Below are 13011 nucleotides of genomic sequence, written 5' to 3'. Positions count from 1 at the left end.
TCCTCAGCTCCAGGAGCTCCTGTCCCTGCTGTGCTGAGGATCCAGAGCTGGACACAGCACCCCAGAGGTGCCCCCAGGGCTGGACACAGGGACAGGATCCCCTCCCTGACCTGCTGGCAGTGCTTTTGAGACCCCTCAGAACCTGCTGTTTGGAGCACTGCTCCTCCCTGCTGCCAGGGCAGGCATGGCCTGCAGGGGAGGGAGGGAAATGTTCCTGGGACTTCCTTGCAGTGGCAAGTCACAATCCTGTGCAGGGTTCAGGTGACCAAGGACAGGGCCCAGCTCCCACACCCTGATGGCTGCTGACAGGGCAGTTTGAGGCAGAAAACCTCCACTGCTCTCTTCTCCCTCCACAGTCACCTAATTCCCAGGTTTGGGGCTCTGTTCCCTTGGCAGGAGGAACCCCTGCCCAAACACCTCTGCTGAGCTCCAGCACCTGGTTCCCACAGGGGGCTGCTCCTTCCCAGAACCCATCCAGGACATTCCCCAGCCATGGGGCCACCCCGGAGCCCCAGAGCTGGCACAGGGATGGGAGCAGGGCACCAGGGCAGGGCACAGGGATGGGATGTTTCCCAAGGGCTTCCTATCAGCCCACATTTTGCAGAGCAGATTTCAAAGTCTTTGCTTGCTCACAGCATTTGCCAGGCTGCTGATGGGATCTATATTTATATTTATCTATATTTGTATTTATATTTAGACAGCAGCATCCTTGGGCAGAGGCACAGAGCCCTGTCCTGTCATGGCCACAGAGCAGGAAGGTCGTGCCTGCTCCCTGGAGGAGGCAGATGGGCAGGATCAGAAAACTCCCCTAGGACTGGATCGGGCTTTGAGATGAGGCTGGCAGGGGCTGGAGGAAGCAAACATTGAAGTGAAGGCTGGATCCTTCCAGCCTGAAGGCCTGTTTGATCCTTCCCTTTTCTGGGCAGTACCCAGGATGACACTGTCCCTTAAGATTCCTGTGTCCAGGTGCCCATCCATCCATCCATCCATCCATCCATCCATCCATCCATCCATCCATCCATCCATCCATCCATCCATCCATCCATCTATCCATCCATCCTGCCATCCTGCCATCCAGCCATCCAGCCATGCATTCACCCCTCCTTTCATTTTCCTTCCCTTCCTCCCTCTTCCTCCCTCTCCTTCCATTGATCCATCCATCGATCCATCCATCGATCCATCCCTCCCCAGCCATCAGCTTTTGCTGCACCCTGGGGCAGTTTCTTGCTTTCCTCCAGCCCTACCAGCGCAGGTTCGTGCTGGGGGATGTGTGGGGTGATGGGGAGCAGGGTGAAGGTGAGGGACACTCGAGGCTCATCCCTGGAGAGGAAATATCACATTGGACATCTGGAAATAGGTTGGGACTGAGCCTGGAGGGTTTGCAGGGCAGGCAGAGCTGAGCCCCTGGGGGAGGAGGGAGAGGGGGAAACCGGAGTCTTGGAAATCTGCTGAACCCTTCCAGGCAAAACCCCTGCTCAAGGCCAGTGCATGAGGCTGCTGGGGGGGCTCCTCGCTGGAATCAGAGTCCTGGTCTGGGCAGTGGAGCCAAAAGCCACCCCAGACAGATCCATGAGCCCAGGAGACGCAAATCACGGGATGGAGTCACATCCTGCCCCAGCAGGGGCACGTTTGACGTGGTGTGTGGCCAGGATGGGCCCGTGCCACGCTCCCGCTGCCCCCGATCCGTCAGGGCCGGCTGACATCACTGCCTCCGGGCTAATCTCTGGTCCAGCAGCAGCTTCCCGTTTCCTTTCCAATCTGTGTGTGCGGGCGGCTCCTCCGCGCCCGGAGCCGGGCAGGAAGAGCGCCCAGCTGGGCGCTTGTGCGGGGCCGCAGCCCCCGCGTGTCTGGCCCTCGCCTCACCGGGCTCTGGGCCACCCAAAATCCCAGCGAGGGCCCCCGGGGGGCTCCCAGCCCCCCGCCCCCTGCCTGTGCCCTGCCTCGCTCGGGGTGCCCCTGATCCCTTTCCTGCCTGTGCCGCAGGAAACCCACAGGGTTCCAAAAGAAATCACCGCGCTGGCGCTGCTGGCACCCCACGGTGCCCCCCCAGCTCCACCCTGGCCCATACTGGGGGCCCGGAGCTCTCCTACAGCCCAGTGCTGGATGCGGACTGGTGACAGGGAAGCTCCCTGTGCCACCACCATCCTGGTCACTTTGGGCCACATCCCGGGCTGAGGTGTCACAGCTTTCCCTGGGCTCCGTGCCGGGCTCTCGGTGCTCAGGCAGCAGCTCCTCACTCCCACTCAGGGCTGGCTAAAAATAACCCCTGGCAGAGCCACAGCCTGGATCCTGCAGAGAAACACCCGGGGAATGCGAGGGGATGGGGCTCCTTCCGCAGGGGAAGGGTCCTCACCCCAGCACCCTGCGGGCCCGGGTGCCAGTGGGCTCTGCCCCATCAGCTCAAACCCAGCAGCCTCAGAGGAAGGTGGGGGTGAGGAGTGGGTGGAAAATCCCTCTGTTGTCAGTGTATTCCCACCGCAGTGCCTGTCTAGACCAACTTCCCGTTGTCCCGTGGAAGCTGCCCCGTGCCCACACACACTCATGTGGGGGTGCAGGCCCAGCATCCCTCTCTCCTGTCCTGCTGTGGCCACTTGTGTCCCTGCTGAGGGTCACCCCAGGGTGCTGTGGCTGCACAGAGGGACCCTCCTGTCCGACTCAGACCTGGATGTCTGTGGGTGGGCTCCGTGCCAGCCCCCTCCCCATCCTGTGCCAGCCCCACGAGCTCTCGCACACACACCAACCCCTTTATTGTTGTGCCAGGAACCACAGCAGCAGCAAACCCTGGGAGAGTGGGGACCCCATAGCCAGGGTGACAAACCCCACAAACCACCAGGGGAAGGAGTCCCCAGGGCCAGCTGGGCTAAAGCCAGCCTGCAGAGGTGAGCCTGGTGCTCAGGAGAGGACCTGGGGGGCTCCCTGAGATTGGGGGGGTCACACTAAGCTTGGAGGGGCATGGAGGGCTGGAGTGGGTCCAGCCTGACCTCAGCAGAGCTGGACCTCGGGCCAGAGGGGGTCAATCCAAACCTTGTGCTGCTGCAAAACCTGGGCAGGACCCTCCCAGACCCCCCCTTCTGGGCACTTGAGGGTCTTAGAGTGGCAGAGCCATCCCCTGGTGCCAGGAAAGCTCCTAGCCACCTCAGCCTGCCCTGCCTCTCTCAGAACACCCACTGCCAGGACTGTCTCCTGCAGGGACACCTCTGTTGGTATGGTTTTCGGACGGCACAGAAATAACAACATGACTCTCCATGATGGTAAAGATGAGAGCAAACTTTATTCTTCTACATTCTACTTTTATAGAGTAGTTCGGTACAAAGAACATGATTGGTTATTCAGCGTCTACACTCTTTTGTAAATATTTCTTTCCAGTAAACATGTTGGAAAAACACCACCTGCGGATGGTTTCTCACTTCCCAAGGTTTGTTTGAATTCCTCCTTTAGATTTCTCAGGCTAACATGAGAAAGTTGCTCGTCTGCCTTTCACACAGACACTAGCAGAGCCTGAAGCCTAAATTCAGACCAATGTCAGGCCCACATCTCCCCCTTTTAGTTTTTGCTGAGGGCGGCGTCTGTGTCTGTGTCCTCTCCTGCAGGGCCCTTGCAAGAGAAAAAAGACAAACATGACACCAGAAGTCCCATTAGTAATCAACCAATTACTAAACAGAACTTTCATTGGGCACCAACTTAAATGGTCAGGGAAGTTTTGTGGCATTTGGTGTTGACCCTTCATAACCATGTCCATGCACCAGCGTCAAGCTTAGCTATTTACTAATTCTAATACAGAAAAAAACAAAACATCATTAGCCTGCTCAAAAATGGCAGTCTAATTTGTCAAGATCTATCACTCTAGGAATCATCCTTTCAGATAACAAGGGCTTTTTCTGCCTTTTAGCAAAGGACAGTGGTCCTTGCATTACACCTGCAACCGCAAACTGATTTAATTTTCCAATTATTTGGACAACCTGAGTTGACCCTTTTTTTTTTTTTTTTTTTTTTTTTTTTTTTTTTTTTTTTTTTTTTAAATGCAAAAATGCATGCGATGTTTGAAAGGGCAAAGACCCATTGCAGGATGTGCAGTATTGGACCATCGTTCACTCAATTGGCCCATGATATCTGTAGGATGTCACCTAGAAAGAAAAAAAGAATAATAAAATTAATAAAAATATCAATAAAAAGATATCTGACTCCAAAAAAAATCTACATGATCCCAAAGACCAGAAAGGCAAAAACCACAAAGTGAAATAACAGCCCTTAATAACTACAAAACATACACCGAAGGCACGTGAAATATTACCTAAAATACAACTACATCTATGTAGGAAACTTAAATGAAACAACATCTACTATAAAATTAAAACACATGAAAAGAAAAAGTCCATTGAGACAAGATGTTGATCCTTAGCATCACTGGATGTCTTCTTGAAGTCTGGAGCAGGGAGTGACTCGAGGATGATCGATGAAAACAGGACCATGCTGCTGACACAGGACTTCTGTTGTCTCCATAACTTCCAACCACATGGTCATCTTTGCAGTCTATATGACAGCCACTAAGGCTATGCAATGTCCCTTTTCACTCCTCAGAGGTGATGGGTAAAACGACTGCTGAACCTGCTAATGATAAAACACAGGCACATCTTCCCCTTAAATTAACAAACTTGTCAGGCTCCACTGCCCTAAACTGATAACTTGTCAGACTCCATTGTCTAAATTCAACATCCAGGTTTCAGAATTACTTTTTCTTCAGGTTCATAACATAAATGTTACATTGTTGCCTGTTATCTTTTTGATAATAATTTTGATCAGCCCAGGAACTGCAAAAGCTGAAGTGCTTCTTTTCCAGTGACAACCTGTTCATCCTTCCCGGGCAGGAATTCCAGGTTCACCTCAAAGATCAATTCAGCTATTATATTTAAAGGTCAAATTGTTGAGTCAAATAACTCATGTAATTTTTGCTAAAACATCTGGGCAAATAGGCAATTCCCATCCAGAGAGAGCCAAGGCATGGCCAGTGCCCAGCTCTAACTGCAGAGGAATCCCTTACACCAATTTTAAAAACAAACTTCTTAAAAATCTTATAATAAGAAACTAATATGGTAATTGACACCTCCTAAATTTGTCAGGGTAGAGATGCTCTGAGCTCAGCAGGCTCTTGAGATGGTCTGTGACCAGGATTGGAACTGCATCCCAAACCGTCAGGACAGAGGAGGCATTCTTACAAACTCAGATAACCTTGTCTGGAAATCTGAAAATATTTAGAAAATCATGAATGCAAAGCTAGCATAGACAGCTAGAAAACAAGGAAAAATTCTTGGCTGACACGTGTCTTACAGGCAATTATAGACAAATAGCAAAGTACATGAGAAGAAGAAGCAGAAGCAGCAGCAGTAGCAGCAGCCGGCTGTAGAACTGTGATAACTTTATCATATCTGTGAATTCACATCAAATATCTTAAAAACTGAGATAAATCTCATAACTGATGGTTATACTGTAGAATTATTAATAATACTTGTGTTATCTGCGAAAGGCAACAAAGGTTGCTTATTTGTTTTTTGTATTTCTTGTCATTTTTCTTCTATTATGAACAGGCATCTGTTCACAGAGACGCCTTGAGAAGAAATGTTTTGAGGGAGGGGGGGAGGGAAAAAACCCAAACAAAATTCAACTGTCCCTCTAAAGGGAAAAGCTTCTGCTCACCTCAAAGGCGACGAAGCTATTTGGCCCTCCCTCAGTGGGGCTTTGGGGGCTCAAGGGCCCCAGGGCCGCCCCGCGGAGCTGGGGGAAATCCAAACAAACGTGGCCCCCATTTTTCTGTAAAGGAAAAAGCTTCTGCTCACCTCAAAGGCGACGAAGCTATTTGGCCCTCCCTCAGTGGGGCTTTGGGGGCTCAATGGCCCCAGGGCCGCTCCGCAGAGCTGGGGGAAATCCAAACAAACGTGGCCCCCATTTCTATGTAAAAAAAAATTCAAGCGAAGCAACTCCCACAGCATTATCCGCTGTCTAGAGGAACGGCAAGTTCCTCGTGCCCTATTCGCAGTCAGCCGCTTGGCCCGCAGGGAAGGAGTGGGGGAGCGAACCCCGCCGCTCATGGCGGGGGGAAGGGGGAAAAGGAGCGAGGAGACCGCTCCTCCGTTCCTATGACGACTTGCTGTGCAAATTCACGCGGGAAGGAAATGGAGGGGAAACAGAGAGGGGACAACGGAGCGGTGCTCGGCGGGGCTCAGCCCGCCGCCGCCCTGCCGCCGCCTGTCTCAAGCGGAGACCCGGTGGCCCCCCTCACCGCCCTGGGGGGAAGGGGGGGGAACGAAGAGGCAAAGCTGCTCCAAGCCGCCCGTCTCAGCGGCACCGCGCGGGGAAGGGACCTGCGCGCCCGCCCGACCCGCGCGCCTGTGGGGAGGGGGGGAAACCGAGTACGGAAAAACGAGAGAGAGAGAGATTTTGCAGCCGCTGCAGCGCCCTGGAGCAGGGCGGGAGAAAAACCGAGCGAGAGAGAGAGAAGGCAGGGAGATCGCATCCGTGCTGCCATGCCTCTGTCTCACCGCACCCCCCATCCCCGCGCAAGGGAAAGAACAAAGTTAAAACACAGAGACACAAGGAAAGACAAGCCCTAAACTCACACAGGCAATCATAAAAACAAGCACAGGTAACGTTAAAAGCATAAAACACTCATAAAGTGAACTTTTCGCCCTGAACACACAGAAGGATACAGAGGGATCAAAGGTTTTCGATCCCGGTCCCGTCCGCAGGCCAGATGCTGGGCCACGCCGAGGAGGAAAGGATCGTTGTGTCACACTCCGGGTCGGAATCTGACCAGCTGTATCTTGGACGGGCTAGCATCTTTTAAAGTCACGGTACAGACTAGTCGCAGTGGATGATAGCGCAGGAACCACTGCCAGCCATCCGTGGTATGAAGAAAGGAGAAGGAAAAGCCAAGGAAGCGCCGTCTCTGCCGGCCGGGAGAGGCTTACAGACGCTCGCTTTGATCTCGGCCAGACAGAACCGAAAGAGGTCGGGGGAGTGCTGGGCAAGCTGTCGGCAGCGAAGAATTCCAGCAGCTCTTGTCAGGAAAGGCACAAGCTGTCCTTTCTCAGGCTGGTTCCCCAGGTTTTTCTGGAACCTTTGCCCAGCTGTCTGTTCTAGAAATTAAAGTCCAGCTGTGCTGGGTGCCGTCCGACCTGCTGTTTTTTGGCAGGAGTGATCTTTTTCCATGGTCAGCAGGACCAGCATTCTTTAGAAAAACGTGGAGATATTTTGCTTACCTCTCTAAGGAGGCAGGTAGAATTTTCAAGCTTTGCTGCATGAATCAGTCCCGGCTGCGCTGAACTTCTTCGAAACGTCAGGTCACCAGATGTTGCTATGGTTTTCGGACGGCACAGAAATAACAACATGACTCTCCATGATGGTAAAGATGAGAGCAAACTTTATTCTTCTACATTCTACTTTTATAGAGTAGTTCGGTACAAAGAACATGATTGGTTATTCAGCGTCTACACTCTTTTGTAAATATTTCTTTCCAGTAAACATGTTGGAAAAACACCACCTGCGGATGGTTTCTCACTTCCCAAGGTTTGTTTGAATTCCTCCTTTAGATTTCTCAGGCTAACATGAGAAAGTTGCTCGTCTGCCTTTCACACAGACACTAGCAGAGCCTGAAGCCTAAATTCAGACCAATGTCAGGCCCACACACCTCCATGGGCACAGGGGGCCCCAGGGTGCCCGTCCTCCCACTTTCCAGCAGATCCCACAGGACAGTTCCCCACGGCCTGGGCAGGGAGAGCAGGGTCAGCGATGAAGGAGTTGGAGAGCAGATGTGACTATTGGGAAGCAGGGAGCCAAACTGCCAGCGGTGCCCCGGGTGCCAAGCCTCGGTGATGAGGGGATTGCCCCGCGCGGAGGGCTCAGGCCTCGTGGTCGCTGGTGCTCAGGTGGTCCTCGGGCAGCCCAGTCTCGTCGATGTTTTCCAGGGAGTCCGCGTGCTGCACGGAGAGCTCGGCCAGGCTGACACTGGGCAGCGTGTTCTGCTCGGGGTACACCCAGGGCTTGTATTCGGGGTCGTGCCGGCGCTTCCACTCCGGGTACTTCAGCCCAGCCTTGTAGATTTTCTTCATCGCCTGCGGGCACAGGGGGCTGGGGCTGCCCTGGGCTGTGGGCACAGCTCCCAGCTCCCCCCGTGCAGGTTTTGGGGTGTTGGGAGGGGATGGGGCCTGGCTGCCCCAGCAACGTGCCCAGTGCATGCCCTGTGTCACCCAGAACTCATCCCGGGAGCCCTGCATCTCTGAGGATCCCTCCTGGGAGCCCTGGATCACTCAGCACCCATTCTGCAAGCTCTGGGTCATCCAGCACCGATCCTGTGAGACTTGGGTTACCCAGCATCCATCCTGTGAGCCTTGGATTATCCAGCACCCATTTTGTGAGCTCTGGACCTGTCCTGCAGGACCTGTTCTATGAGCTCTGGGTCTCCCAGCACCTATCCCATCAGTTCCGGGTCTTCCAGCATCCATCCTCAGAGCCCTGGGTCATCCAGCACCCACCCTGTGGGCCCAGGGTCACCCATCCTGCCCCCACCCAGGGGTAATTTGGGCAGCCCATTCCTGCTGCCTGTGACTCCTAGTGACATCCCTGCTCCTTACCTTCGGTGCCACAAACTGGGACACGCGGTTCACCACCCACTTTGGCAGCGACCCTGCAAGAGCCCAAAGTCACTCAGGAGCAGGGCCAGCCCCGGGGGAGGCACCACGAGCCCGCAGCCCCCCAGGGCTGGGGCGGGCACCCCTTCTTCCTTGGGCTGAACCCACTCCCGGGGGCCTGGGTGAGGGAGAGCCAGGGGGTGAGCCCTGTCCCCTCCTGCGGGCACTCACCGCGAGGGTCCACCTGGGTGAGGTAATAGAGGATGCAGGCCCCGTCCCCGTTGGCCTTGATCAGGTACCCAGTCTGCAGGGACACGGCCCTGACGAAATCCTTCCGGGGCGGGTATTTCTGCGGACAGATGCCGGGCACCTCAGAGCCTGCCCAGCGCTGCCCGTGCCCGCGGGCAGCCCTGCCAGCGCCGGGGACTCACCGGGTGCTTGACGCTGTAGTTGATGATCATGTAGTCATTGCCCAGGGGCAGCCAGGAGCGCAGCGTGACGAAATCCCGGTTCTTCAGGGGGCTCGGGCACTTCCCTGCGGGCACATCCTGTCACCCCCAGCCCCCGGGGCCCCACCACACCCGGGGGCCTGGGGCTGGGCAGGGGACATGGGGGGCTCAGGGGCTGCTCACACGAGTAGTATCCCACATCGGCGTTGACGGTGAGGCGCCCGATGTCGTAGGTCTCGATCATGTTGGAGTCCCACTTCTTGCGGTAGCGGGTGTCGTGCAGCACGTCATAGAGGGTCTCGGCAGGGACGTCCTTGCAGGAGATGCGGGTCTGTGGGGAGAGGGGCGGGGGGCAGCAGCAGCCCCGGAGCTGTGCCCTCCCGGGGACGAGCACCTTGGGCTGTGCCGTGTCCCTGTGGCACGGAGGATGCTCTGCACAGGACACGTCCCTGCTGCAGGACACCTCAGGGCCGCCGCTGCTGCAGCCAGGGCGGAGCTGGAACGACCCTCTGCCCTCAAACAGATCGGCCGGGCTTTGATGCCTGTCCCCCACCCCATGTCCTTGCAGGGCAAGCTAAGGGGTGCCCGGGCTCCTTCACGATGGTCTGGGGTGTAAGGTCTGCTCCCGGGGGACTGTCTGTTGGTCCCGCTCCCGGGGGGGCTGTCGGGTCCCCTCCCGGGGCTGTCTGTCAGTCCTGCTCCCGGGGGGCTGTCTGTCCGGCCCACTCTCGGGGGGCTGTCTATTGGGGTCACTCCCGGGGGCTGTCTGTCAGGTGTGCTCTTGGGGCTGTGTGTCAGGTCCCCTCCCAGGGGGGCTGTCAATCCCGTTCCCGGGGGGCTGTCGGGTCTGCTCCTGGGGGGCTGTCTGTCAGTCCCGCTCCTGGGGGGCTGTCCGTCTGTCCCGTTCCCGGGGCTGTCTGTCCCGTTCCCGGGGGGCTGTTGGGTCCTCTCCCGGGGGGCTGTCTGTCTGTCCCATTCCGGGGGTCTGTCTGTCGGGCCCGGCTGTAACCGGAGCCGCGGAGCTGCCCGGCCCGCCAGCCGTGCATTATTGATGACGGCGGCCGCCCTGCTCCTGTCGGCGCTGCGAGGACGGAGATGTCATCTGCTCCTCGTTAGAGCCCCTGCATCTTTGATGAGGGGCCGTGTAACCGGAGATGGCCCCTGAGCGTGGCAGGTCCCATCAATCTCGGGCAAGCTTTCCCCGTGGCCCGGTCTGGTTTGTGCCCGCCGTGCTGGCCCGGTGCCCGGCCGGGCTCGGGGATGTGCTGCAGTCCCCAGGGCACGGGGGGAGGGTGGGGGCACCCAGCCCCCTCCTGCTGCTGCTCTCCCTCCCTGGCTGCAGCCTCCCAGCAGGGTCTGGAGGTGCCGCTGCTGCGGGGTGAGGGATTTCTCCAGCTGCAGGCGGAGCTCATGGGCCTCCTGGAAACTCCGGCTGGCACAGAGGGGCCGTCGCAGGCTTGCACCCCAAATTCCTCACTAAAGCCTGTCCATCGTCCCCCTCCAGCCTCGGATGAAGAGCCCTGCCAGGCACAGCAGCTGCGATGGGGAAAGAACAGAGCCCACACCCATCCACAGGGAATTCAGGTGGAAAAAATCCAAAGTTCCAGCTGCTCAGGGAATCCCTGGGTTAATTAACTCCCTCAGTGAACGGACAGACTGAGGCTTTTCTGACCCCAAGAGAGCTGTGCAGCTCGGGCTAGGTGTCATCCTCCATCCCATCTTTTGGGAAGGGGCTCTGGGCAGTGACAACCCCTGCACCGTGCCCAGGCCCTCTTGGGGGGCAGGGAAAAACTCCATTAGTGCACTGAACCAGGCTGGGTGATGGTTCCTGACTGCCCTGGACCTGCCTGGGGTCCCCTCTCTGTGGGGCTCAGCGGTGGCAGGGGGGACACAACTGCACCCCCTTTGCCAGGCTGAGGGCTGGACCTTGGCTGGACTCCAGGGGTTCCTGCCAGCCTGTCCTGGTCACTGTGAGGAACGTCCACTTCTCCCGTCGTGATGTCACTGAGGTGGTGGCACGAGGGCTACAGGAAAGCCCTGTCCAAGGCTGGACCTGCCAGGCCTCTCCCTGCAGGGGCAGTCAGGCTGTTCAGGCACGATTTACCCTTGGCAGGTCCTTGCTGCTGTCACCACCACCCTCCTCCTTCAGGACACGGCTTCCAGGAGCAATTCTCCGTGTCCTTCCCAGGGATGGAGGTGACACAGCAGCCCACACTGGCCTGGAGCTTCCTTTTGGGAGAGGAATGTGACGTTTGCCTCTTTCCCAGGTGTCAGGGACCTGCTGCAGTCATCAGGACTTTTCAAAGAGGTGTTGACCCGACCCCTCAGCACCCCCTGGTCCTGTGCATGTTCAGCTCCTGATCCAGGTGCAGAAGCTCTTCCCTGGCTCGTGGCAGCAGGGGAAATGTGTGTTGCAGCTGCAGCTCTGCCGAGAGTGCAGCTCCTGCTCCAGTGTGTGCCCAGCTCCCCCTCGTGCCCCTGGCTGCAGGAGAGGTGCTGCTGGGTGTTCTGTGTTCAGGACAGCAGAGGGAGAGCCTCTTCCAGAGTGTTGTTCCCTTCTCAGCACCTCCCCGTGCCTTCCCTGCCCTCCAGGCCATGCCAGCCCTCCCCTGGCACTCCTGGCTGGACGTTCTCCAGCAGCTGGGCTGTCCGGGAGGTTGGATGTTCTGCCTCTCCTCGTTCTGGCAGATCCCATCCCTGCCCAGCAGTTGGGATTGTTGGCCAGAGAAGCCAAAGTCTGTGATGCCCACCATGGTGCTGTGCCCCCAGCACCCTGCAGCCACCCCTGATGTGCCCAGGGTCACCCGGCAGTGTCACTGGGGCCGTGTACATGAACCACGAGGAACTGAGAGATGGCTGAACCGCCCTGTCCCTCTGCAGCACCCCCGGTCCAGCCCCTGCCATGCGACAAACCTCCCAAAACAGCGCCTGGGGCTCCTACAGGATCTCATCTCGTGAGGATGTGGGGGATGTGCCCCAGGATGGCAGAGCCGGGGAAAGGACACCAGGGACGTGTCCTGTGAGCCCGCCTCGCGTCCGGGGGCTCCCGGCAAGGCCATCTCCATAATGTAATTGATCCCAGGGCCTTCCCGCGGGTGTCGGGATCGGGGGCAGTCACCACGTGAGCCCACACGGCCGGAGGCTGCAGGATCCTGGCAGGTGCAGCCCCGGGGTGGGCAGCAGCAGCGGGCGGAGCAGCCGGGATGCACCTTTGGGGTCTAACCCTGCTAGCCCTGGAATTCGGGGCAGAAGAACCCCCAGGCAGGCCGGACTGTGCATCTCCAGCATGGGGCAGTCCCCAGGGACTCTCGGCAGCAGCCGGGCTCACGGCTGGGGCAGGGAAGCGTCTGCTTACCTTGATTTTCTGCACGGTGCAGCTCTCCTCCTGGCCCTGACTCCACACGGTCACGCCAGCCTTGTTATACCGACAGTGCCAGCCCTCCAGGCTCTCGCACTGATCCCTGAAGGAGCTGAAGTCGGAGTCATCCGGGATATAAACCATCTCCCCTCCTCTGGACATGGGGCTGAGCTGCTGCCCCCCGGGCACGGGCAGGCTCTGCCTCTGCCTCACCTCCCGGGAAACCCAGCTCTGCCCTTGAGCTCTGCCTTGCCGGGTGCCCGCGGCAGCTCACATCATCCTGCGGGCCCCGAGCCCGTGCCCCTGGAGCGGGCCCGGCCGCCCGGGCACCCCGGGATGGGCAGAGAGCTGCAGGCAGCCCGGGGCTGGAGGCTCCTTGGCTGCGGTTGCTATCGCAGCTGCCGGGAGCTCAGATGTCTTCCCGGGCCGGCTCAGCAGCATCACATTTCTCTCCGCTGGCTGTCAGCTCCTCTATTATTCAGCAGGTAGCAGCGCGCAGGTGGCTCGGCTTTCAGGGCACTGCGCCCCCGGCTCCCCGAGCCCCCCGTGCTGCCACCCCTGCTGTCCCCTCGCCGGCGCCCTG

General features: G+C 57.7%; 1 protein-coding gene across 1 annotated transcript; it reads right to left on the bottom strand.

The window, feature by feature from the left end:
- Positions 1–7691: 7691 nt before the first annotated feature.
- Positions 7692–12669, bottom strand: LOC134559141 (START domain-containing protein 10-like). The gene is made up of 6 exons (XM_063413677.1): positions 12426–12669; positions 9254–9401; positions 9053–9156; positions 8853–8970; positions 8625–8677; positions 7692–8105 (listed from the first exon to the last, which is right to left on the bottom strand). The coding sequence occupies exons 1-6, from the start codon at positions 12588–12590 to the stop codon at positions 7893–7895; spliced, it is 801 nt and encodes a 266-aa protein (XP_063269747.1). The 5' UTR covers positions 12591–12669; the 3' UTR covers positions 7692–7892.
- Between the last annotated feature and the right edge of the window lie 342 nt (positions 12670–13011).

The sequence above is a fragment of the Prinia subflava genome, chromosome 16 (assembly GCF_021018805.1).
Source record: "Prinia subflava isolate CZ2003 ecotype Zambia chromosome 16, Cam_Psub_1.2, whole genome shotgun sequence".
NCBI lineage: Eukaryota > Metazoa > Chordata > Aves > Passeriformes > Cisticolidae > Prinia > Prinia subflava.
Note: the sequence above shows the minus strand (reverse complement) of the source record. Positions and strands in the feature narration are given on the sequence as shown.